This window comes from Macrobrachium rosenbergii, chromosome 54 (assembly GCF_040412425.1).
Source record: "Macrobrachium rosenbergii isolate ZJJX-2024 chromosome 54, ASM4041242v1, whole genome shotgun sequence".
Lineage (NCBI taxonomy): Eukaryota > Metazoa > Arthropoda > Malacostraca > Decapoda > Palaemonidae > Macrobrachium > Macrobrachium rosenbergii.
Window position 1 is genome coordinate 32,647,385 of NC_089794.1, and position 25,813 is coordinate 32,673,197.

Here is a 25,813-nt window from a genome sequence, read left to right on the forward strand (position 1 = left end):
TTAATTGATTTTTTTGCATTAGTGCATTGACACAGTTTGTGCAATTTAAATATTTTTTGAGAATTGACTTGATGGGAAATCATATAAATACTTTATTTTGTTTGTGATTTTGCAATCATCCATTGAAATATATTCTTTTTGTCACACTGAGGGCAGTGTGAGGTAGCGTGACCGAGTGATGTTGTGGTGTAGAATAGATAGGGAAATTAAATAGAAAAGAGAGAGAGAGAGAGAGAGATAGAAAGAGAAAAAGTTAAGAGAGAGAAGGAGAGAGAAATAAGAGTAAAGAGAGAGGCAAAGAACACAGTGATAACGGCCAAATGCTTTTGTGTCGTGTTATCAATACGCAAGATGTTTACATTGCAGTATATCGTGTTTAAGCCATAAAAACAGTCGTAAAAATGGGAAATAATGGCCTCGCGATTGAAGCCAAGCAAAACATGAGTCAGCACAGTCTAAATGCTTACAACAGCTGATTCTATAGTCCCGCCTTCTCCGGAAGGTGTTTTCGTGGAAGTTCCAGGAATTTGGGGTTGACCCAAGTGATATACTTCTTCAACCTCCAATCAATTATGTGTGGGAGGGTCTTTCCCACACCTCCTAAGATCACCTCCTATCAAGTCCTCTAAGGAGAGATTTGAATCACACCCACTACAGTCCTTCCAATCAGCTACTTGAAGGGGAGGCCTTGCTGATTAATCCTTCCAATAAGGCTAGAAGGAGGTGGAGATTTACAGATAGCAAGTTTCCTGAGGGTTCAACGAGTGAGAGACCGAGGAGGAGAGTCAGAACTGTGTCCTTCAAGGGAGAGTACTTCTCCCAATCGCTTCCGTGTTCCCCATATAGACTGATTCAAGAGTGATTCGTTTCTATCGTTGTAACTTGTTAATTTTGTACTGATCTTTATAATATTAAGTACTAATTAAAGTGAAGAAATTACCGATCTCGTCTCTATACGCCTTTCTGAGAGATATCAATATTTAAAAGGAATAAATATACAAAGATAGCACATCATCCATGGCGTCTGAAGGACACCTCAAAGAAACCAAGGTAAGAAGAGAAAGACTAAAATCTATGCAAACATATAACGAAGAACGTAAAAAGAAAAATAAAAACATTACAATATCAAAATACTGTATTTGTTGATTCTTGCTATTTAACATAGTTCTGTCAAATTCTATAATATCTGATTTGCTTTTCACACAAGGAATTCTTATTCAACTACTCAAATTCTTCTTTCGTACTCACAAGCCTTCCAGTGTAAACCTTTTCTTTGTTCAAATAGACCTTACACTGCAAACTTTAACATATGGATTCTTAGGTTTTCATATGTAAGACACTAGGCTAGCCTCTTATATGAATGTGTCCTTAAAGATTTCCTAGCCTTTAGCTTGTCAATAAATTTGCAACTATAGAATTGTCAAGCTTTTATTAACAAACGGCATGTGCTGCTATACAGTAATATTCTCTTATTCTCTGGCCTTTTACAGCTGGTTAATTTCCAGATATACGCAAATGCACAATGGGTATTTTGACTCGCATACTTGTGAACATTTCGTTCAGTTTCACAGGAATGAATTTTTAATTGAAGTATGGCAACTCTTAGTTAACAAAGATACTAAAAAGTACACTTCTTACTAGAAAGGGTACCACTTATTGTGTGCTTTGAGTGACACACTGTAGATGGTGTAAAAGAAAAGGAAGGTGCCATTGCATAGCTAAAGCCTCAACCATGAACCTGCAAGACTTCAAATCATAAATGCACACGTGTAAGATTATAACTACAAAATTTCACTGGCAAGGGTTTTGTTAAGTTTAGGGAGAGCGTATTTCTGGACTAAAAGGATGTGGCGGAGTTCAAAACACAAAAAAAACAACACACAACACTCACCCTGATCCTCGGTTGCTGGGAGATGGATTAAGGCCGCCGTAACAACCACAAACACAACAAGGAAATACAAAAAAAAAAAAAAGGAAACAGAACACACACACAATAAAACAGCACACCAACAATAAAAACCAACAACTCCCGGAAAAGCAAACGAAAACTGTCCAACACGAGAAAAACTGACCGGCACTAGCTCTGACTAACGACTCTCAACAACAAACGAACCCCCCTTCACATTCTCACACAGACAGCGCCGTAAACAGACTCCAACTAACGACCCTTATCCCTCTTCCAACAACCAAAACACTAACTAACGACAATTACACTCTCTCTCTCTCTCTCTCTCAAAACGTTGGGAAATGCTATATAAAAATCCATTCATCCCTCTATAGTTCTCCCCCCTTTTAGCATTTCCCAACCAATACTTTTCACACTACATTCAAATTGCCTTACGCAACACCCACGGATGCTCACTAGCAGGTCCTCTAGAACGCGTTCGCGGGCACGCAATCATTCTCTCAGACTCGCTCTCTCTTCCAGCAACATTCAGATTTACATTTTCTCCTCCATTCTCTCTCAGATTCACGCTATCTTCTTCACTATTACCACTCTCAATTTCATCCACAATCTCATCTATACCCTCTAACTCGTTCCCAAATACCTCCCCCAATTCTTCAACTAACCCATCCCATTCGCTCATTGACCTTTCCAATTCTTGCAACGATTCATTCATGCTTTCAATCACTCGTATATTACTGCTACGCTCTCTTACCTCTTACGCTTTCGCTCACCTCCAACCGTTCACTCACCCCTACACGTTCAGTCAACTCAGTTATATCAAACCCGCATATGCTATACGTTCTATTCATACCATCCCATTCATCTGTATTACAAGCTTTATCACTCATTTTCACTTTGGCACTCACACCCCTATCACACAACTTACGATCATTCCGTTCACTTACGTTCTTCCCTTTCTTACGTTTCCTACCATACTCTATCAAAACCAATTGCTAATTCTCCATACACAAGCTCTCATGCATACTTGGTTCACTCACATTCGATTTCAACCATTTATACACCCCATTCTCTCTCACGTATTCCGGTACATCCTTCCATCTACGCAATTGGTTATGATGCGCTCGTATTTCTCTCACACTACCATCTACACATACTTCCCCTACAACATAACTAAGCCCACTGGGACCAACTTCCAACACTTCATACGGACCCTCAAATTTTTCACGCACTTAATTTACATTCAACCGCCCTTTCTCGATTACTTCTTTCAACACTTTCTTGCCCACCTTGTAACTTTCAAACCTTTCATGCGCCTTCTTCCATACCTCCCTATCATTCTCAGATATACCCAATCTCGGTCTCACTATCTTTTCAAAATTTAACGCATATTTACACAGAGACATACCAATACCCTTATGCACGGTGGCGTTGTATACCCACAACGCTCGCCCAGCATTTACATCCCAATCATTATCACATTCACTCATCATACGTAATATCTCCGTCAACGTTCTCACCGTTCGTTCCGCCAATCCATTCACACTGGGCATATACGGCGTAGAGTACACATGCTCTATGCCCCAATCATGCAACATTTGCTCAAACTCCCATCCAACAAATTCAGGCCCATTGTCACTCAACATTCGCGTCGGCTTGCACACACACATTGGCAATATCACTTGACCCACCATTCTCGCTACAGTCTCGCTCTTTTTGTTCCGAATCGCTACTGCATATGCAAACTTACTCAAATGATCTACCATTACAACCATTCCCACATGTCCTCTAGCAGTCACAGGCAACGACACAATCAATCACAACCATCTCAAATAACTTTCATCTGCAATCACAACACAGGTGGATTCACATGCACACTTTGATACTTACCCTTCTGACAGTCCGCACACGTAATCGCTACATCCGCACAAATTTTATTCAATCCAGGCACATACAATCTCTCTCTCATACATTCCCATAATTTATTTTTCCCCAGATGCCCAAACCTATCATGCACTAATAAACACATACCCACGGTTGCATCTTCCGAAAACACTGGCACATACACTTCCCCATCCCACATTCCTTCCTGATGCAAAAAATAAACTATACCTTTACATACAACAAATCTCTTAGCACTTTGCTTATACACTTCTAACTCAGACGGCCAACTTCCTACTCTTACACCCTCTAACACACACTCTCTTAACATACTTATTCTCATGCACTGATTTTGCATCTGCTTAATTTCCTCTTCACTCAACAAATCATTTTCACTCCTTGCAATATCTACCATACCTACAAAACTAGTTTTAGACACATCCCCTCCTTTAACCTTCGTTATTTCCCTGCCGCCCTTTCCTAAAATTCCCCTCCCGACATCCACACTTGTATCATGCATTCTCAAAAACTCACATCCCAATAAAATATCATATTTATCATTCGTACTCTCAATCACACAAAAATCACTTTCTTCCATCATTACACCCCCAATTTCTAACCGTTCACACACTCTTCCAACCACTGCTACCCCTAAATTTCCAATCCCCTTACTTCCCCTGACAATTCCTAATTTCACACGTATTCCTCAATTTCTCACATCCATTCTTAAATATGACATTCATACTACACCCGGTATCTACTAATGCAATCAATCTTACTCCCTTACAACACACTTGCACACTCATGCACTCGTCAGTCTTTCCAGCAAAGCCCCCTCATGCAACAACCCCTCACGTACATGCATCACACGCACCGCTTGCATCCTGGAGGATCCACCCATTTGAACCCCTTCACACTCAGTTTCCCGAATCGCTGTCACAGTCACCCTCTTTCGTCTACATACACTTGATACATACCCTTCCATTCCACATTCAACACACTTCGCTCTCGGTTCTGAACACATTCTCGCATAATGCCCATTCTTACCACAGTTGCCACATATTACATTCACTCGGGTACCCCTACAACCATTAGCAATATGACCCACCTGTCTGCACCTGTAGCATTTAACCCCCCTATCTTTCGTACACTCACTTACCAAATGTCCCGATTGCCCACACCCAAAACACGTTCCTAAAGCCCACCTACACTCATTCTTTGTATGTCCTTCCTTTCCACATCTAAAACACTTCGCTCGACTTCCACTCACCGACCTTCCCCTTTGTACACTACTATCCCTAACCCGTCCAACCCGTTGTTCCCTTACAAACCCACCATTCATCCTCACTGGCACCTCCACATTACTTACTCTTACACTCCTATCTATTACACTATCTGCCATTCTCATTGGGCCCCTCAACACTGCATCCCTAAAGCTTCCAAACTCTGGCACTCTCTCTCATCTACCCCAGCCCTTACACTCACACTTTTGCTCTCGTTTATAACCCTGTCAAGCTCATAATCTTCTACAATTTCCAAGATTTCTCCCCAAGTCAACCTTTCACTCGTCCATCTTTTCTTCTCCTTCCGCTTCAAGTTGACAAATTCTCTCACTCCATCTGGCACTGTCTCTAACAACTTTCGTACTAACTCCTTACATTCATCTATCCCATCATCCCCAAACTTCTTCCTCGCCAATGTCTCCAGCCTACAAGCATACAGTGACAAGGTTTCCCCAGCTTTCATTCTTGCCTCATCAAATCCATTCTTCCTCTTATACTTAACACTTGCTTTCATACGCCTCGCTTACTCAACTAGTCTAGCTTTCACCTTGTCATACTCAACATCTCCCACACTCATAATAACCCTATACATATCAAGCAAAAACCCAGTCAAATATTCTCCTAATTCTCGTGCCCACACTCGCTTACTCTCCCCATACTTATCCTGACAAAACCTTTCATACTTCCTAAAGAAATCATGCACATCCCTACTTCCATACTCATCATACCTTCCACACCGGGTACCTTCCTCACATACATAGCCTTTCTCACTTCTTTCTCACTTTCACTCTCACTTTTGCTACTTTCACTCTGTCCTTTCATACCCTCTTCCGAATACAAAGAGTCCACTTCTGCACTTACATTCATCTTACTCATTACACTCTTCTTCCCCTTCTTTTTATCCACTTTTATCCATTCACCTCCATCCACCTCACTATCACTACTATTTTTACCCTCTCCCTTCTTTCCTGCCTTTCCCACTTCCTTATCCTTCTTACCAGTTTCCTTTCCTTTTCCCTTCTTCCCTTTTTCTTCCCCTGACTTATCCTTACTTTCCCTCTGTTCCTTCCCTTGCTTTTCATTCCCCTTTTCCTTACCCTGCCTTTCATTCTCTCGTTTCTCACTTCCTATTCCCACATCACTTTCATCACTCACGCTTCCACTCACTTCTTCCTCCTTTTCTTTCTCTCTTGCCCCTTCACACGTTCCAGAGAACCTGCCTCCAACAGCCCCTTCTCCAAAAACACCCTTGAACATACCTTTCACCAATTCTTCCACACCTTTCATCATTCCCTCCAACTTTTTATCCATCCTCTCTTCTGACTCTTTCATCTCCCCTTTCATTTCCTCTTTCGCTCCTTTTACTAATGATCCCATCTCTTCCAACTGAAGCCTTAATTTCTCGTTCTCACTCTTTAACCATGCATTCTCCTCTCTTGACAGCTGCAACTCCTCTCTCAACCTCACCAGTTCCTCTTCCATCCTTTCCTCCAGTCACACTACCCGCCACCAATCTTAATTGCAACTGCCCCACGTTGGGCGCCAAATATAATGTGGCGGAATTCAAAACACAAAAAAAAACAACACACAACACTGACCCTGATCCTCGGTTGCTGGGAGATGGATTAAGGCCGCCGTAACAACCACAACCGCAAACAACCACAAACACAACAAGGAAATACAAAAAAAAAAAAAAAAAAAAAAAAAAAAAAAAAACAACACACACACAATAAAACAGCACACCAACAATAAAAACCAACAACTCCCGGAAAAGCAAACGAAAACTGTCCAACACGAGAAAAACTGACCGGCACTAGCTCTGACTAACGACTCTCAACAACAAACGAACCCTCCTTCACATTCTCACAGACAGACAGCGCCGTAAACAGACTCCAACTAACGACCCTTATCCCTCTTCCAACAACCAAAACACTCACTAACGACACTTCTCTCTCTCTCTCTCTCTCTCTCTCTCTCACAAAACGTTGGGAAATGCTATATAAAAATCCATTCATCCCTCTATAATGATGTAATGAATAACAATGGCCAAAGCTGTACAAGCATTGTAATTCTACAACACTGTGGTCCGAAACTTCTGATGAACTGCTTGTACCCATTTATACAACAGGTTATCATAGTGAATTTAACATAACTGCTGAGTCATATATAGATAGATTCTCATAGAACTGGCCACAAGGATTTTCTGAAGGGCGTAAGTTAAAAGAAGTTGTACAGCAGGTGAAGTGACTAAATGGAACAGATGATCAGTACAGGTCAAAGATGATGCATCATGGAGTCAAAGGAAACAGCAAAGAACTCTCCACAGTGTCTACAATGTTATGCACAAGGCCTTTTGAATGCAGTATCCGCTCTTGAGGGAATATCAGTTGGCCATTAGCACTGATCAGAAAAGTAATGTCAGATAAGCACCAGTATACAACTGGCTTGCCTAACTACAGTTACTATGCTATAATCACTGTAACCATAACTTATGTCTGATGGGTATGTGACACATCTTTGTACTTACTGCCATTCAGTATGTCTGGGGATTCTTATGAAGCAAGCCAAAAGGGCATGAACTTTACCAGCAGACATCTCAAGAATAGCATGCCCACCCATAAGTGGATTATGATAAATTTTCCAAAGCAGATAGAAGCAATAAGTAAATAAAAAGTTGCATACAACATATATACAATACTTAGGCCTTGCACCACCTGGTAAAGAATACAAGATACCTGTAAAGCTGCAAAAGCTCAAAGCTTTACATATTCAGTGTTTACTGTTATGATGACGACTCATAATTATGAGGTATCAACCACTAAATTTCAAAGAAGACAAAATACCCTCATTTACTTTCAAGCTTAAGCTCTGACTATTCCTTTCCACTGTAAAAAAAAAATTATGCCTGAAGGTAATTTATCAATCATATGTTATCCCTCTGAGAATTTTAGGACCTAAAACTCATCTGGGGTAAAATATTCTTTGTTCTGGTTTACCTCTTACAAGCTTAGATACTATTTTATTTTATGGCTTTCTGCAAATTTGTATGCCATTACAGAATACTGGGTTTGGTGTCACTATGAAGCTGAAAAACTTTATTTTGGTACCAGTGAAAACATAAAACAACAAAATATGGTCAGATTAAGTGCTAAGTTAGCCAAGAATATAACATTCTTTCCTTTTCATAAATAAATATCTAAAACATATGAGATTTATAAAACACTTTTCCCCCGTAGGAAAGTATAAAGAATTTTCTATCCAATAACATATAAGTGCTAAGTTGGCCAAGAATATAAAATTCTTTCCTTTTCCTAAATAAACATCTAAAAAAATATGAGATTTATAAAACACTTTTCCACCATAGGAAAGTATAATGAATTTTCTATCCAATAACATATATATCTTGAATTTATGCTAGTTACTGCATTTACAATAAATGTTAAAAAAAAATTTTTGTTTATCGATTCCAGAAAGGCTTCATGAAAATTCTCCTTGAACAGCTCCTACTTGTATGGGAAGCACAGTTCAACCATCATCCAACACTCTTCAACCCCCAATGTGCTACCTGATGTCAAACTCTTTACTGTTGAAGTGTTCATTTTTTACAGATGACATCATCAGAACCTCAAGAGACTGCTTGACATGAAATCAACAGAATTTCAAAATGTTAAGTAGCACCCAAAAGTGAAAAGAAAAAAGCTTACCTTTATGGGATTGACAGGTACTTCAACATTTTCTGGCAATGGCTCCTGTTCCATATCGAAACGAAACGTGGAGTACTCTGGCAGCGCATCTCTCAGGTATAAAAGTTCATCATCTACTCTCTTTTCTAGTCTCAAAACTTCTATGCTCTGGATGAGGGGAGAATACATCTCATACAAAATTTCCACACCTGAAAAACCAAAAAAGAATATGGGTGAAGTTTGAAACTACTTTTAAAAAATGCAATGAACGTACCAAGACTTCTTTCAAAGGAAAATATTGTATTCTGATGTGAAGGAACTTTCAAACTAACATGAGGATGAAAAGTTCTTTAAATGAACTCATAAGCATTACACTGCATTTTTTTATGCTAATTAATCATCAAAACACTGTATGAAAAAATATAAGTTTTCATAATTAAATTTATCATTTAGATACTTTCCTACTGGTAAAGATAGCTTATACCTCCTTGCCTACCAGAGCAGAGATATAAGCTATCTTTAACAGTAGGTAAGATTCATTCCAAATAAATACATTCTGTCAGCCAGATGAATAAACACGAGAAACATCAAAATTCCTACTGCAAATAATGTCTCTTAGATACTGTAACATCAGTTCCATTGCTTAATACTTATGTCTAGTCTGCCTCAAAAATCAAGAGTAATAATTTCTACAGTATATGCTCCTGTTTTATTCCAAATACCAATTATTCCAGTTACAAAAGGGACATACAGACTTTGGATAAAAGTATTATCATTACAGTATACCACTTTTATTATTACTATGTTTTAAATTTAACCAACTGAATTTTGGCTGTTACATTTCTTGAGTCACAAGACTGACTTAAATTTGTACTTTAAATGAAAGGGTGGTAAACTTGAGTACAGCAGGGAAAAGCTGACTAGATAGACAAAGTAACCAAAGCTCATGATAAAAAACAATGCAAGTGAACCGAGAGAGAGACTGCAAAGAACCATTAATAATGGCCCTTATCAACACGAACAAAATTCACAACAGGCTAGCAGGACAGTACCCTTAACTGGATTTGATTAAAACATTTAAATCTTGATTCAGTGTGAAAAATATATAATAATAATAATATAAATATCTTGGCACATAATAATGTAGATACCTTGACAAATATTATAATATAGATATTTTGAAACTACTCGGAAAATAGAACTCGGGCAGGTCACAGTTCTGTCTTTATCCAAGGAATATAGGCACTTAAGAGAATGTCATTTGAATTGAGGAAATGACACTCCAGTTGTGTGGTATTTCCAAATTCAAACAAATAAAAAACTAATCAGAGAAACACTTCTAGAATGTAAGTGTTCTATAATTTAAAAAAAATAAGGTGTGACAATGAGGAAAGCCATGAATTTTCTTCCTGAAATGATGCCAGACAAAATTCTTCTACATCTGATGTTGTCATCAGACTTACCCACAAATTGAAATGCTTGGTAAAGAAGATCATTGATACCTGCATAAGTATTCTCATGTGTACCAATCTGAACCAAATTCCAGCTACAGTAGTTTTAAGTTATGCTAGAAATTGTTAATGGAATAAACTTTAACAAAAACAGGAACAAAGGTTCCATACTTCAACCACCAAACTCATTTAAACTGAGTGAATCTGAGACTGAGTTAAATGAAATGTTGGCACTGCTTGCAGAGTCTAGCATAATCATAAAATCTTACATGTTGCCTGCAGAAACTATTGTACACACACACACACACAACACTCAAAAGAAAACTGATCATTATCAAGATACATGGAAAGAAATAATGACACTCTTCTCAGAAAACAAGACAGTAAAAAAAAAAAACAAAAGAGATCCATACGTTATAGCCACAAGATTACAAAGAATGGTGTCACTTGGGCTGACATGATACCTGGGAAAGGAAACTCCATCTACACATTAAAAGGACAATAGTAATTTTTATTATTAATTGGGCTTAATTTATAGTATTAATTGGGCTTAATGTATAGTACTTGACATCACAGAGCTGATGTGCACTTCAATAATTTGCAATATGGTACCAAAACTTTAAAATCATAGACGAAACAGTTGAAATGCCATCTTTAACTCTGAAACTGATCTAACCATTGTGCAGTATCCTTAACTCTTAATTGTAGTGGTAGCGGAGACTGTAAACATGAGATTTACGCTAATAAGGATAATTCCACATTAACAAAGAACTAGAATACTATGATATAACAGAGCAGCTCAAAACATCGGTTGATCCACACTCGCAAAGAAAATTGATTTTATTTCTCTGGACATTGTGACAGGGAAAAAGTACAACATAAAGGGATGGTGAATCCTGAAATTTTTTCCACAAATTATTGAGGAATAAAAAGCTACAGAAACATGAAGAAATGATTGGTGAAATGCCACAAACCGAAAATCAAATGGGCAAGCAGTTCAAATATCCTGTTCTGTGCATAATACTGCAACAGTATTATCAGTAAAATAGTAAAAGTAGTCTCAAAAATTACTAAAGAACAAAAGAAAATTCTTATGATTTATGTGTTCCAAGCATTATACCATACTTAGGGTTATACAGGACATCTTAACTGGAAATACAAATTCTGAGTACTGTCATATTTAGGGTTATACAATACATAAAGCTATTTCACAGGCATTCCCTAGATTGGCCGAGACTAGACACTTAACTTTCATCTTTAAAGAAAGTTCCAGCTCTTATTCATAATTTCCATACCTAAACTGGGTTCATAGAATTTACCCAAGGAAAGGCCAAAACAACTGCTAATAAACATTCAACATGGTCAAAGTTTATCAACTAAAATAAAAAAAAAATGCCTTGGATAAGATCCAACTCCTTACCTTGATGATCAACAATGTTCCTTAATATAAACCATGCTCGCAGCCCTGTTCCACCTCTCTGGATGCAAATTCCCACAAACCGATTGAGCTTTCCTGATGCATTTGGGTCAGATACTGTTACTGCCATTATTGATCCTGCAACATAATGCTTTAATAGTTAACAGTACCAAATCTTAGCAAATACTACCAAAAAATTTATCAATTACTAAGCACTGCAAAGGATTGGCTACTATCCATGCTCAAAACATAAATTTCATCAGTTTTGTCTTTGTCTTTATATTATTTACAGAAATTTGCTATTCCGAAATAAGTAACAGTACTGTATTCTTTAAAATGAGGAACATTAACCTTACCCTTAAAGCTAAAAATATTCCTAGGATGGATGCATTTTTGTTCCTTGCCTAAACCACATTCATACAATCAACAGATCGATCAATTTCCTTCATTCTCTTTAGCTCAAATTTACACATGCAATCTATCTAATAATTTTTCATTTATCACATAACTTATTTCATACTTTGCAGTCAGTTATACACATGCAACAGACCTACTTGCATTCAGGCTAATGCATACAGCCTATATACGCCAATCACTCAAACATAAAACTATCCTATAATTTAATAACATTATTTTGTCTGTTCAGCTAGAAATACATGTACACAGAAACATGGACAAAAATCAGTGATTAGCACATCTCTTGCTCTGTATAGCAAGCACATCAGCAAAGTAACAAGCTGCCAGTTAGTACTATATTTAGCATATATCAAGCAATTTTTAAAAACTGTTTTCCATGATGTACATGATGGCAAAACTCTCATAAAAACTATAGAAAAAGAATCAATAAGAAGAAGAGAACTACTACACGTATAACCTTAAGAGATTCTCAAAATTCTTTTGTAAATCACTGATTTATCATAACCAAGAACTTTACAAACATATACTGCTCTGGGAGTTCTTTGGTAAAAACACTGCACTCATGTTATTCCTTCCTATGTAGGGTTACTTGTTGCTAAATATTTGATCAAATTTTCATTGTGAAATAGCATTGTTTCCCTATTCACAATGAAGAATGTTTGCAAACTTTACACAGGATAACATAAAAGAGAAACATTGGGAAGATAATCTTAAGCACTGCTTATCATGAGTTGGAAACAAAAAATGAAAACAACTACAATAACTACACTTCACTGCTATGAAGGGCATAATAAATAAAATCTGACAACCGAAACAAAAACATACCAACATAGAACTCAGGGATCTCCATAACATTTCGTCTCTTGAGCATATCTGCACGTTCAAGCCTTTCCCTCATACGGTTTCTCCACTCTGGCTTTGGGTCAGGTAAAAATTCTGGGTAGACCTTACTGAAAATACAATTGGCAATCAGTACTTTAAAGCATCTTATATAAAAATTCAAGAATGCAAAACACTGAAAAATTAAATTCGCAACTGGTGAGGCACAAATAAACATGCATTCACTTCCTTCCTTATTGTAAATAAAGCTTTTAGTTAACGTAGTAGTGTAATAATAACAGTAATATACACAAAATAAATGTTTCTCACCAAAAATCTTCAGGTAATTTTACATCTTTCAGCCCTTCCCCGTCTTTTACTGGGACGTAAGGATGAACTTTCATTTGTGCAACATAAACACCCATTCGTGCACATGTCTCTACTTCTGAAAATACAAATTTTTGTTTAAAAAATTCTCAAAAACTGATGCCACCACATCTTAAAACCAAGAATATTGCACTGTACTTTCTTGAACACCATACAGTAATTATATGCATTACAGCATTTCATAAATACAATGCACAACTATACAAAGCCCTACTTGTCTGGGTCACATAAGTAAGACCAAATTTCATATCCAAAACAAATGTGTTGTTTATAGACAAAAAATATTGAACAGAGTAGGGTCCTCTCCATACTTATTTCCCCAAGCATCTCTACACAAGACTTTCTGAACAGGAGGCTCTGCAATAAGCCAATCTGCTGGACAGGAGGAAGGCAACTCAATGTGAAGCAATGGTTTAATGAAAAACTTAATCTATGTAACAAGAATATCTAAAACATTTATGAGGGACTATGAGTTACAAACCAATACTGCTTATCAGAAATATACTGAGGTAGGTTAGCATTGAGTTGGGGTCATGCATTATGGAAATTTAAATTTTATCAATCAATACTCTGGTTAAACTACCTAATAACAACAACAATAATAATACAGCACTTTATGTGATAAGAGACCCTCTTTTGACACATCCAATTATCCAATAGTAGTAACACTACAATTTTTTGTCTTTAGACGTGAAAACCTCATTCTACAGACACTTCCTTCAGGTTTTGTACCTTTTAAAAAACCCAATAAAACTGTCAACTATCTTTAATTTTCCAATCTTAGAAAACTATAAGCAAAGTTAATTTTCTGCTTGGGATCATAAATGTTGATGTATTTTTGGATATAAATCAAGTATTACATACTGGGTTCAGTTTTCAAACACTTTCCAGCCGCCAAGTCTCTTTGAGGTTTTGTTTTAGGCGAAGGTTTGATTTTTATGCCTTAAAAGATCTGACTTCCATGAAATGACTGCGGTGGCATAATCAATGCCCATCAGTTATCTATGATAAATTTCAATCATGAGTTACATAGTGGATTGGGTTTTTAAACACTTTCACGCAAAGTTACATCCACCTGAATGATTAAAGAGTGCTTTTGAAGTTTAGTTTAAACTAAAGGTTCAATTTGTGTAGCTTTCAAGATCTGCTGTACTTTGCTAAGCATTTTTGTGGCCTGCCCCACCCCATCTGCACCAATACAGGTTTGTCTACATTTGTATTTTATGCTACAAGGTATGGCAAAACCCCATAAGTACTCTGTTTATATGCTACATATCAATTAATTCTTTATAAGATTTTTTTATGAGTGGATGTTAAACAGATGACAACTTAAGCCACTAACAAAATAAATACTCTGCAAGGATAGGTGACAGCAATCCAATACAGATCTGGCATGGTCACTGCAACTGCAGCATAATTTTTTAAAACTCCCAGTATAGTCCTAATTTTGAATTAATATTCTGGCAAGTTTGCCTATGGCCTTATCACTGCCACAACTACTAAACAAATGGCATCCTTAGCCAAAAACAAATCTGGTTTTGTTATTAATTACTGTTAGGGCATGGGTCAAGAAACTAACAAGGCTTCGTCACATCCCACAACAAAGTACTCCATGATTCAAAGTATAAAGTAAATTATTTACATATTCTCAGCCTACTGTCATCAACTCCCAATTACAAATACATTCACTTAGCAAGGCAACCTATGAACCTAATTACCACCACATCAGCACAGCTCTCTTTGAAGGATAAATCTGTTAGAAAGCACAGCAGGATAGCCTAACCTAAACATTTTCAATAGCATGTTTGGGAAATTAGCCTAGCCTAACCTAATATTTAATGGCAACTCCTGCAATAACCTTTGCCTAACCAATAAATGTAGTTAACCTGCCATGCCTAGCTAATTTGGCAAGTTTCTGAAGTTGGCAAACGTAGAGAAACTAAATCAATCATAAACTAATTTTGTATTGTGAATTAGCATAAGAATTATATTCTTCCAACATTCTGTCTTGTGTTCTAAGAATTTTAACCATAACAGTTTGTACAAATCAACTGCTTTTATGCCACCTGGCTACAATTTTTGAATCTAGGTACATTTAACAGACCACTGCCCCAACTGTGACTGCAAGGGCTTTGCTGCCTGTGTGCTGGTTTTCCCCACCCCCCCCCAAATTAGAAAGTAAAATGATGAGTCAGGATACATTTACACTTCTTCACCTCCAAACAAAAAACTCCATTTAATAAAATTTGTTCTAAATGTTCTAAATAACCAAAAAAGAAAAAAACCACTAACCTAGTAAATTTCTGTCAATTCATTGACTGCCATTTTACAGTGAAAAATAAATTTTTCTGAGTCCCAAGTTGATGTGGATGGTGTCAAGCAGCACCTCTCCTCTGTAGTTCTTAATATGGCCATACCGTGGCACCCAAATTCCCAATTACCCAGTCATGGGATATTTAAACACATCCAATCTTGTGCCTGGTCAACCTAGTTCACACCACAAGGCTACTGGTTTTTTATCTGCCCCTCTCTTTCCCATAGTTCTTACGATGTCCATACTGTCATCCCACTCATGGGAAATCTAAATCCATCCAATCATATGCCTGGTCAACCTAGGTCATACCTTAATCATACAGGATAAATATTTAAATCCAGTTATTTGGATAAATTTCATCAATTTGACTCATATGGTCATATACAACCCTGCTCCAATCCAGATGCTGCCACCACAATAGTAGGGCATGAAACAAGTGTTTCCAGTCAATTTTCAACAAGCCACGGCGCAGTGTGGGAAATGTACGTTTTATTCATGATGAAACCAGCAATCATATCTGCCAGCCTTTATGTGCATAGAGACACAAAAATGGGGGGACATAAAGAATCCACATTTTTCAACTTTTTTGGAGTCTGATCCATCAAACTACATTCAGTAAATTTTCATTTTAATGGTGCGTGTTTAGTACAAGCCCCATGGGAATGAATGCTAAAACAAACAAAAGACAGCAAATACATCGACAGTAGTAAAATGACAAAAAAATTTAGTAGGTGTTGCTTATTAAGAATATTGAGTTGGGGGTGTTAAAGTAAAATAGTACATTCTTTTCCTAAGCCCAAGATTGCAGAAAAAAGGGTCAAGGCCTTAAAAGGACTATTCATTGTGCAGTCATTAGTAGTATGTAGATGGAGGAGGCATGACTTATTTGGGGGAGTCCCAGGGGGAGCAAAGCCTATCCAGCCAGGTAAGGCCATAGTGTCCAAGGTTCTGTTAGGTAAAGGTAGGTCTGTTTAGATAGAATGCCCTCTGAAATGCCAACTACAGTTAAGGGGCAGCCTAGGCCAGATCACTTGACACCTCCACCAACACTGCTTCCTGATATTGTTTTAAAAGCTGGTCAATTTGTCAGTTTATTTTTTGCAAACTGCAACAACTTTTCAGTAATTCTAAGCAGTAGTTCTGCGGTGAGCTAGACTATGGCAATTGACGTTTTCCTATGTTATTTTACTTGCTTTACAAGAATTTAAAGTACTATTTTGTCGGCCGGCTGTGACTAAACTGTAATTGACCTTTGAAGACTACATGACGGGTAGATCTAAGCCAGCATTCTGCGGCGAGCCCCCCACCCCCCTCCATAGCTAATACAGCAAAATTGTAACCTGTAAACACCCCTGGGGTACATTAGGTTGGTATTTTTAGGGGTGTTTACTGGTTACAATTTTGCCATATTAGCTATGGAGGGGGTGGGGATTCACCACGGACTGCTGGCTTAGATCTACCCCTAGTAATTCTAAGCTGTAGTTCTCCTACCCCATCGAGTAGTCTTCAAAGGCCAATTACAGTTCAGTTACAGCGGGCAGACAAAATATTACTTTAAACTCTTGTAAAGCAGTTAAAATAACATAGGAAAACGTCAATTGCCATAGCCTAGCTCACAGCGGAACTACGGCTTAGAATTACCAACTTTTCTAGCGAACAATGCCATTTTCCCTACAATTTTATCATTTCAGTGAGAGATTGTTGGTCTCATACACAAAGTGACGGATGATGACATAACCTACGAAATAATAAGACATCAATGTAAAATATAGGAGAATATAAGGCCTAAAACCACAGGGGGGCCAGTGGTAGTCTTCAGCTTTAAAAAAAATCAAAACAAACTATGAATTTGGTTAAATTTTACAGAATGTAGCGTGCTGGACTTTCTGGTGTCTTTACTTAGTCTCTAACTTGGGTAGTCCAAGGCAGGCCATGACACCGGCACTCCCTAAACTATCCCAGGCTATAACAAGCTTATTTTTCGATCCATCCTCACGCACACTGACTTCACATGATGTAAAACTACTTAGTATCCAAAAACGAGCAACTACTCACTTGGTAAATTTCTGCAAGCGCCAGACAATATTGCTCTCGAAAGCAACGGCGAAAACATGGTTTGTTTACGTTGTGGTCCCCTATTCTACCTGTCAAGATAGGAACCTGGTATGGTTGACTATTTCCACCCCAAAGAATCCATTACAGCCATTTATTACCTCTAATAATTCTTTTTATAATTATTTAGCTACTCCTTTTACATGGCATAAGCGTAAACCAGTTATTAAATGATATGAAAATACTTAATTGACTTGCATTTCTAATAAAAACCTATTTATTTGTACACAATGTGATAAAGAATTATTTCTCTGGGTCCTAGTTATTAGTATTGGTTCGTTTCTTTCTTTAATCGCATAACATGTCTGATTTACTTTTTCACTTAGAAATATTGCGCTACTAAAGTTACAAAAGCAATATTCTTTAGTTTCTCGGTTCCAACTTCCTTGTTTGGTGCATTTGCGTTCTTTATCATCTGGCTAGCATGTCGAGCGAAATCAACATATTGAAAAAATTACTTATGTTCATCCAAGTCTTTTAATTATCTGGTTTTATAGCATTCAGTGCTTGCCTAAAACACGCTTAAAGTTTATTATCTGCTTACAGAACCTAAACAAAATGTCTTTGTAACATTCAACCAAAGGACACAAATCTTACAGTCCTAAACTTGCCGACAATTCTGGATGCTTTAAAACAAAATGTTTTTTAATGATAAAATCCATGCTAAATACATTGTCATTATGATTTTAATTTGTTCAAATTTTTATTCATAATGTAACTTCATATTTAACGTAGAGTTCTATGGACGTTGCTCCTATTATTCTTGTCATACTTTTTGAACTCTGGCAATGACAAATTTCGCCTTTAAAGACAGAAAATGAATAAAGAAAAGTACAACAGTAACAACTGCACAGTCACTATAATACAATTAAATTTCCCATTTACCCAATAGTGTTATTATTATTATTATTATTATTATTATTATTATTATTATTATTATTATTATTATTATTATTATTATTTTATTATTATTATTATTATTCCAAGCTTAGCTGCAATCCTGGTTGGAGAAACAAAATGCTATAGGCCAAAGAGTCCCAATGGAGAGATGAGCCCAGTACAGAAAAGGAAACTGCGAAGTAAATAATAGACTGTGAAATAGAAGCAGCAATGAAAAACACAAAGCTAAAAACAATGAGATGAATATTAAAATAAATACGGCAAATAACAAACTACAAGTGAGATTTATGTCAGCTTACTAGTTCCTCGTTGGGAGAGTCGGTAGAGTTGTCGGCTAGCACTCGCTAGGCCCGCAAGTTCGAGTCTCCGACCGGCTAATGAAGAATTAGAGGAATTTATTTCTGGTGATAGAAATTCATTTCTCGCTATAATGTGGTTCGGATTCCACAATAAGCTCTAGGTCCCGTTGCTAGGTAACCAATTGATTGTTAGCCAAGTAAAATAAGTCTAATCCTTCGGGCCAGCCCTAGCAGAGCTGTTAATCAGCTCAGTGGTCTGGTAAAACTTATGCCAGCTTACTAAATTTACCTTAGAACGACAGAAGTTCCAATGATTCAACAACAGAATTGGGAGGACCGTTCTTCAGAATTGGGTGGATCATTCCACATTCTGGTGACAACAGGAATAATACCCCGAGAATATTGCTGAGCGACACTGAAGCTCACGTTGGGAAATGTGAGACTGTCAGAATCAACTGAGTATCTGTTAAAAAGTACCGTGATATCAAGCACGTTACGATCAACCGTCGCTAATTCTCGTGAGCACGTTTAATTCTTTTGAAAGAGAAATGAGAAGCTTGCTCTCATGAAGATGTATTGGAAATACCCCTAAGCTTTCACCTTTCGCCAGTCATTATCAAATAGTTCAGACGTATTACGAAACATCGAGAGAGAAAAACAACTTAATATCTTAAAAAAACAAGGTTGTTGCGTCTTATATATGCCCAGTTATGACATTTAAACAGTTTGTTTTTACACAGTGTTAGATAATGATATTTGAAAAAAAAAAAAGAGCACTATCCGTTTGGTTCCAATATAATTTCTAAATGAATTTCTAGTTTTCTTAATGCTAGTGTTCTGAGATACAACTTTCTCTTTCCTGGATTAAATATAAATATAAATATATATATATATATATATATATATATATATATATATATAATATTATATATATATATATATATATGTATATATATAAATATATATATATATATATATATATCTATATATATATACAGTATATATAAATATAAATATAACTATAAATATATATATATATATATATATATATATATATATATATATATATATATATATATATATATATATATATATATATAACCGAGAAGGAGAAGTTGTATCTCAGGACATCAGTATTATGAAAAATTTAAATTTATTTAGAAATTATATTGGAACCTAGCGGGTACCGTTCGTGTTATTTTTAGAAAGAGAGCCTATTTGTTTGTCGGAAGGGAATCGCGTAAATTTGACTATAAATCTAACGACCGTAAATCTAACAAAAGTGACTCTGATAGGTAGGGAAGAGGGATAACATTTGAACAGGAGTTGAAAGAGATTACGGAATGCACAGACTTCAATGACTATGCCGCTGTTTCGACCGGGGAAACAGCAACAAGGTCGAAAGTGCTCGCAAGAGGAAACTGAGAGTGCATATTAGGAAGAGTCAGATTATGGAAACCAGGGAAGTTTGGGAGGAGGAACAATGGATGTAAATCTGGGTGGTGGAGTAAAGGAAGTGCCTGACTGCATAGTTATTCGGAAGTGAACGTAAAGGATGTAAAGATGGCGGGATGAGAGTAGAGAAGAATCCCAGAAGCATTTTCCCAGGTGTGACCTAGTACCGGACCTTTCCCTGAAAAAAGCGGGACTCCATATCTAAAAAACTAACCATGGAATTTTCTTGAAAATAATCTCATTGTGTTTCCCACACCCGAATTACTGTGTCATAAAGTTACTTAATATTCTAACCTACACTAGGGGCATGGCAAAAAAACCGGGGCTGATGCAATACTAGCATACATCTCAGGAATTTGCATCCCGGAATAGGTGAAGCAAGGAGGGTATACCAGGATGAAAAGGTTTGAAATAGGTGAGGGTTGACGGTGGAAGCTAAATTTCAGTATATGAAAGGACAGTTGAGCCAAGTCTCCTTTATGGAAGGGAAGTGTGGATGCTGGACGCAAGTGCGAGAAAAAGGTGAAGCTCCCGAGATGAAAAAAAAGTTTGTGCAGTAAATTTTAAAAAGGATGGTTACAGTGGTGAGACAAGTATAGATATAAAACGTTGGTGAAAATATAAATTAGAGTGATCTGAGGTAGTCTGGTCACGTGGATAGAATGGCGAAGAGTGCCTGATTCTGAAGTGTCAGGAGGATAAAGAGAGGGAAACCAAAAAAGTACTGGTTGGCTAAATGAAATGGAAGAGGTACTGGAATGAAGGTGCCATAGTATCCTGGAAGCGGGAGAACGTTTAGAAGATAAAGGTGAGTGGTGCTGGGTGTTTAGGGTGCATCGACCTATTTCTGATAAGGTTACCGTGGATTTATATGAAAGGCAGACATTGTGAAAGTTTTCTACACAAGAAGTCAGTCCCAATAAGAGAAAATGGTTTGGGCCCGTTTCCATAACAGGAAAATCCAGAGGACTTTTGTTGACTTAAGCAATGAATTAGGTACTGGTGGTTAGTACTTTAAGGTCTTGGGTTACAAGTAGGGCGGAAAAGAGGGCATGGGGTTGGTAACCTCATCCAAAAGGTATTGCTGAATAACCAACAGGTAAATACCCTCTGTAACTATCTCCCCCCGCCTCTGGTGGGGTAAGTGTTTAGTTGAAAAAAAAAAAATATAATTTACATACATCTGTACATATATATATGTATATATATATATATATATATATATATATATATATATATATATATATATATATATATATATATATATATATATATATATATATATATATATATATATATAGTGTGTGTGTGTTTGTGTGTGAAATGCAAGCATAACTCTCTCTCTCTCTCTCTCTCTCTCTCTCTCTCTCTCTCTCTCTCTCTCTCTCTCTCTCTCTCAAAATATTATACACTAAGCATTCATACACATATGCCAACGACTGACGCAAGCCTCATTAGACAAACGAAAATCAAAATAAGAAAATGAGAAGCAACTCTATCAGAAATCTCACATCACCGCAAATCTTCGAGCAAGCTTTTCATTCTTTTACTTAAAAGCAATTTTTGTAAATCCTTTCAACTCAAGTTACAAAAACATCCTCAGTGGTGTGTATTACCTAGATTTTTTTACTTGCACATATCAGAAATTATTTCAGACGGGGACACAGTCAACCGGTTCCGTGACTTGTCATACTGTAATAAAGGAGTGCTACAGAACACGGATACATTGCATATGTACATGTATAAAGATACATACACAATATGTATATACTGTATATACATATATATATATATATATATATATATATATATATATATATATATATATATATATATATAACTGCAAAGGCAATAGGGCCAGCAACTTCATCTCAAAAAGACTGAGTAGTGATATCTTCTGGAGCCACCTACTTTATATGGGAAAATAGTGTGGATATATATATATATATATATATATATATATATATATATATATATATATATATATATATATATATGTGTGTGTGTGTGTGTGTGTGTGTGTGTGTGTGTGTGTGTGTGTGTGTGTGTGTGTGTAGTCACTGAACTGCCGAGTCCAAGCTAAGCGCTTTTCGTTTGAATACTTCTGCAAATAGCCATTGGTCAAATCACACAGATATACATAAACACACAGTTGTTGATATTCGTATGTCCTTAATGCACAAGCTGAGGAGAAGAACAAGCAAACAGCGCCAGAGAAATGGAAAGGACACGAAAGGAAACTTGTAGAATCTTACCAGGAAAACTATAACAGGCAAGTTTCTCGAAAGGGAAACAGGTTGTGACCTCCTTTCACCTCAGTCGCAAGAATAACCGACAGTTTTTTCTAGAGCGTTATGGAGAGAAAACAGCAAGTCACGGTGAGGACGTAAATCCAAAGACGCAGATAACTATTGAATTTAATGAGTTAAAATGACAGGAACTGTTGAGTGCCGTTTCTCTGCCCTGAGAGGAAATCACCCTGAGGAGTACTTCGGAGTGTCTGCACCACTTCCTCTCCACCGAAATTCACTTCGCCATACATAAAGGACCTACATTAAGAATATGGCTATTGAAATAAATTTATCGTGGGAAAATAATTTATTAAATTTAACGTAAATAGCAATTAATTCAGCAAGCCTTAACAAAGAACTAGCTTCGTGTAATTAGGTCAATTTAGTAAATATAAATTAGTAACTATGTAAAGAATAAGTTTCAATTACGTAGGAAAATAGCGAAATATCAATGGTTTACGAACAACAGGCACAAGTTAAATGGTAATTATAGAGAACGAGTCCTTTACTTTAGTTTTTATCGACGCGTTGGTGACCATGATTTAAGCCGTAATTTGCACAAACCAAACAAAAGAACAGAGAAGTCATATTGAGCCTGCATAAAAACTCTCAACTGACTTACGTTCCGTGAGGTGCTGGTCTTCAAGATTCTATACAGTAAAGGAAATATGATGAAGCCCTCGAAATCTCTTCACTCGGCCTTGGCGGATTTTACTGCTCCATGTCTGATGAAGCTTTCCAAAATATAAAGAATCCCCAAAAAATCTAGATGGGTTTGATGAAACTCAGCTCTGGACTGGAATCTGAACTTTGAAGTGGGCTGGGCTGGACTCCTGAACAGAAAAAACTCCAAGGCAGAATCGATGCATATTTAACTGACAAACATTCAGTTTCAAGTGCTATCCAGGCTAAATAGTAAACAAACAAATTCGTAAATTACCGTGTTACCATTAAACCATTGCCTCCAGTTAAAACCATCACCAAAGTAAACAAAAGACTTATATTGTATTCTTGAATACAAATAAGAAAAATACACAAAAAGTGTAAACATATTTCTTAACAAGTGTTGTTGATTGAATAAAGGAACTGGCGTCTCAACAACAAAGGTCCTTGGCGCCACCTGTATTAGAGACGATTGCCCTCTTATTAACGGACTGCATAAAAGTTTCTAATAAAAATAAGATGCCTAAGAACAATGTTCTTTAAACGAGAGTTTAGACAGCAAGAGGACAAGGCAGTCTTGGAAAGTAGTGGAAGGCAATTAATTTTACTTCAACTTGATTTATCTTAATGTGCTAAATCAAGTGGATCGTCTCTCATGACTGAAAAAGATGGAAGAAGAAATGTAAACAAAAGCTCTCGGCGCTAAAACTCTGGAGGGCTTTCGGGAGTCTTCCAGCTGCATTTTTCTACAACTCAGATACAAAGTACCCAGCATTTTTGTCTGTACTATTGGTGTCAGTCGGACACGAACTTAATCGCCTTCCTTCACGCCAAGAGTATTGGTTACAAGGTGCATTTAGCATCGTTATGCTAAAAGACACAAGAAAAATAAACCTTTTGTGACAGTGTCTTAAGCTGCGAGTTATGCAACTCTACTGCGCGATCATATGAAATGAAAATGCATATTTCACGCAAACTTTCATATTGCATTGGTAAAACTTTTACTGGGCCGTTATGTAGAAGATGAAATCTTCATTATCTGCCAAAGATTGATGCAAGATAATGTAATCTTTAATACAGCACCTGATGTAGCAGCGACCATCATTGACTGCAGACAGCTTTCAAGACCTTTTGGTGTGACAACAGAACATCTTCTAGCATCTTTGACCTTCGTACTGATAAAATTTGTATCATAGAGCTACTATTTTTTCCTGACTTGACGCAGAAATTGAAGCTTTGCATGTTCATGACGTCAGTGGCACAGCTTCAATTTCACTACGAAATCTTGCTGATTTGGCATCGCCTCAATTCACGTCTTGTACAGGATTAGGACTCCACAACTGTATCAGTAAGTTGTACTATCTGAAAAGCTGCCTTTGAGAAGCAAGATTTCGTTACATCTGTGACGCAGATGTAACGAACATGCAAGGCCTCAATTAACGAGTCAATTCATGAAAAAATAGAAGCTACATGGTGCAAAATTTTATTACCAAGAAGGTCAAAGATGCTTGAAAAATGTTCTGTTGTTACATCATCAAAAGGTCTTGAAAGCTATCCGTTGTCAATGATGGTCGCTGCTATATTAGGTGTTGTATTAGAGAGTTTGTTATCTTGCATCAATCTTTGGCAGATAATGAAGGTTTCAACTTATTACACAATGGGTCAGTAAAAGTTTTATTAATGCAATATGAAAGTTGAGTGAAATATGCATTTTCATTTCGCATGGTTAAGCTGGGTGTTGCGTATACTCTAAATAAACGACAGTTCAATCGCGACATTGTGAATTCCTTAGCGAAGCTACCAGCGAATTACGAGGAATTAAACAGACACATGACGGGAAACCCTAAGGAAAACCAATAACGAAAGGAAAGCGAAACGCGGAGAATTTGATTGGGAGATTTCACAAGTGGTATGGGGATTTTCACCTTAAGGGGATTAAGTTCTTCAGACATGGATTCATCATCTTTGGTGCTGTAAAACTTCTCATGTATGAGAACCTCCGGGGCCCATTTCCCGAGATGTAACCGAGTACGGGACCTTTCCCTGAAAAAAGAGGGACGCCATATCTTAAAAACTAACCATAAAATTTTCTTGAAAATAATCTCATTATGTTTCCCACACCCAAAGCACCTTGAAATATTCTGATTACCCTAACCTAACCCACCTAACCCAGGGGCATGGTAAAAAAACCGGGGTTTGTGCAGTACTAGCATACATCGCAGGAATTTGCATCCCGGAATAGGTGAAGCAAGGAGGGTATACCAGGATCCTCGAAAAGGTTTGAAATATGAGGGTTGACGATGGAAGCTAAATCTGAGATATATGAAAGGACTGTTGAGCCAAGTCTCCTTTATGGAAGGGAAGTGTGGATGCTGGAAGCAAGTGCAAGAAAAAGTTGAAGCTCCTGGGGTGAAAAAAAAAAGTTTGTGCAGTAAATTTTAAAAAGGATGGTTATAGGGGTGAGACAAGTATAGATACAAAATGTTGGTGAAAATATAAATTAAAGTGATTTGAGGTAGTCTGGTCACGTGGAGA

The 25,813-nt window shown here is 37.0% G+C and overlaps 1 protein-coding gene across 1 annotated transcript in view; it reads right to left on the bottom strand.

The window, feature by feature from the left end:
• mRpL19 (mitochondrial ribosomal protein L19) overlaps positions 1-17,708 on the bottom strand; it is a 29,730-nt gene extending 12,022 nt beyond the window's left edge. Inside the window, exons 1-5 of the mRNA XM_067097800.1 lie at positions 17,614-17,708; positions 13,188-13,302; positions 12,864-12,988; positions 11,625-11,759; positions 8,775-8,962 (exon numbers count right to left, since the gene is read on the bottom strand). Of these exons, the coding sequence (XP_066953901.1) occupies positions 8,775-8,962; positions 11,625-11,759; positions 12,864-12,988; positions 13,188-13,302; positions 17,614-17,671 (621 nt within the window). The 5' untranslated portion in view covers positions 17,672-17,708. The remainder of the gene's footprint in view (positions 1-8,774; positions 8,963-11,624; positions 11,760-12,863; positions 12,989-13,187; positions 13,303-17,613) is intronic.
• Positions 17,709-25,813: the final 8,105 nt, after the last annotated feature.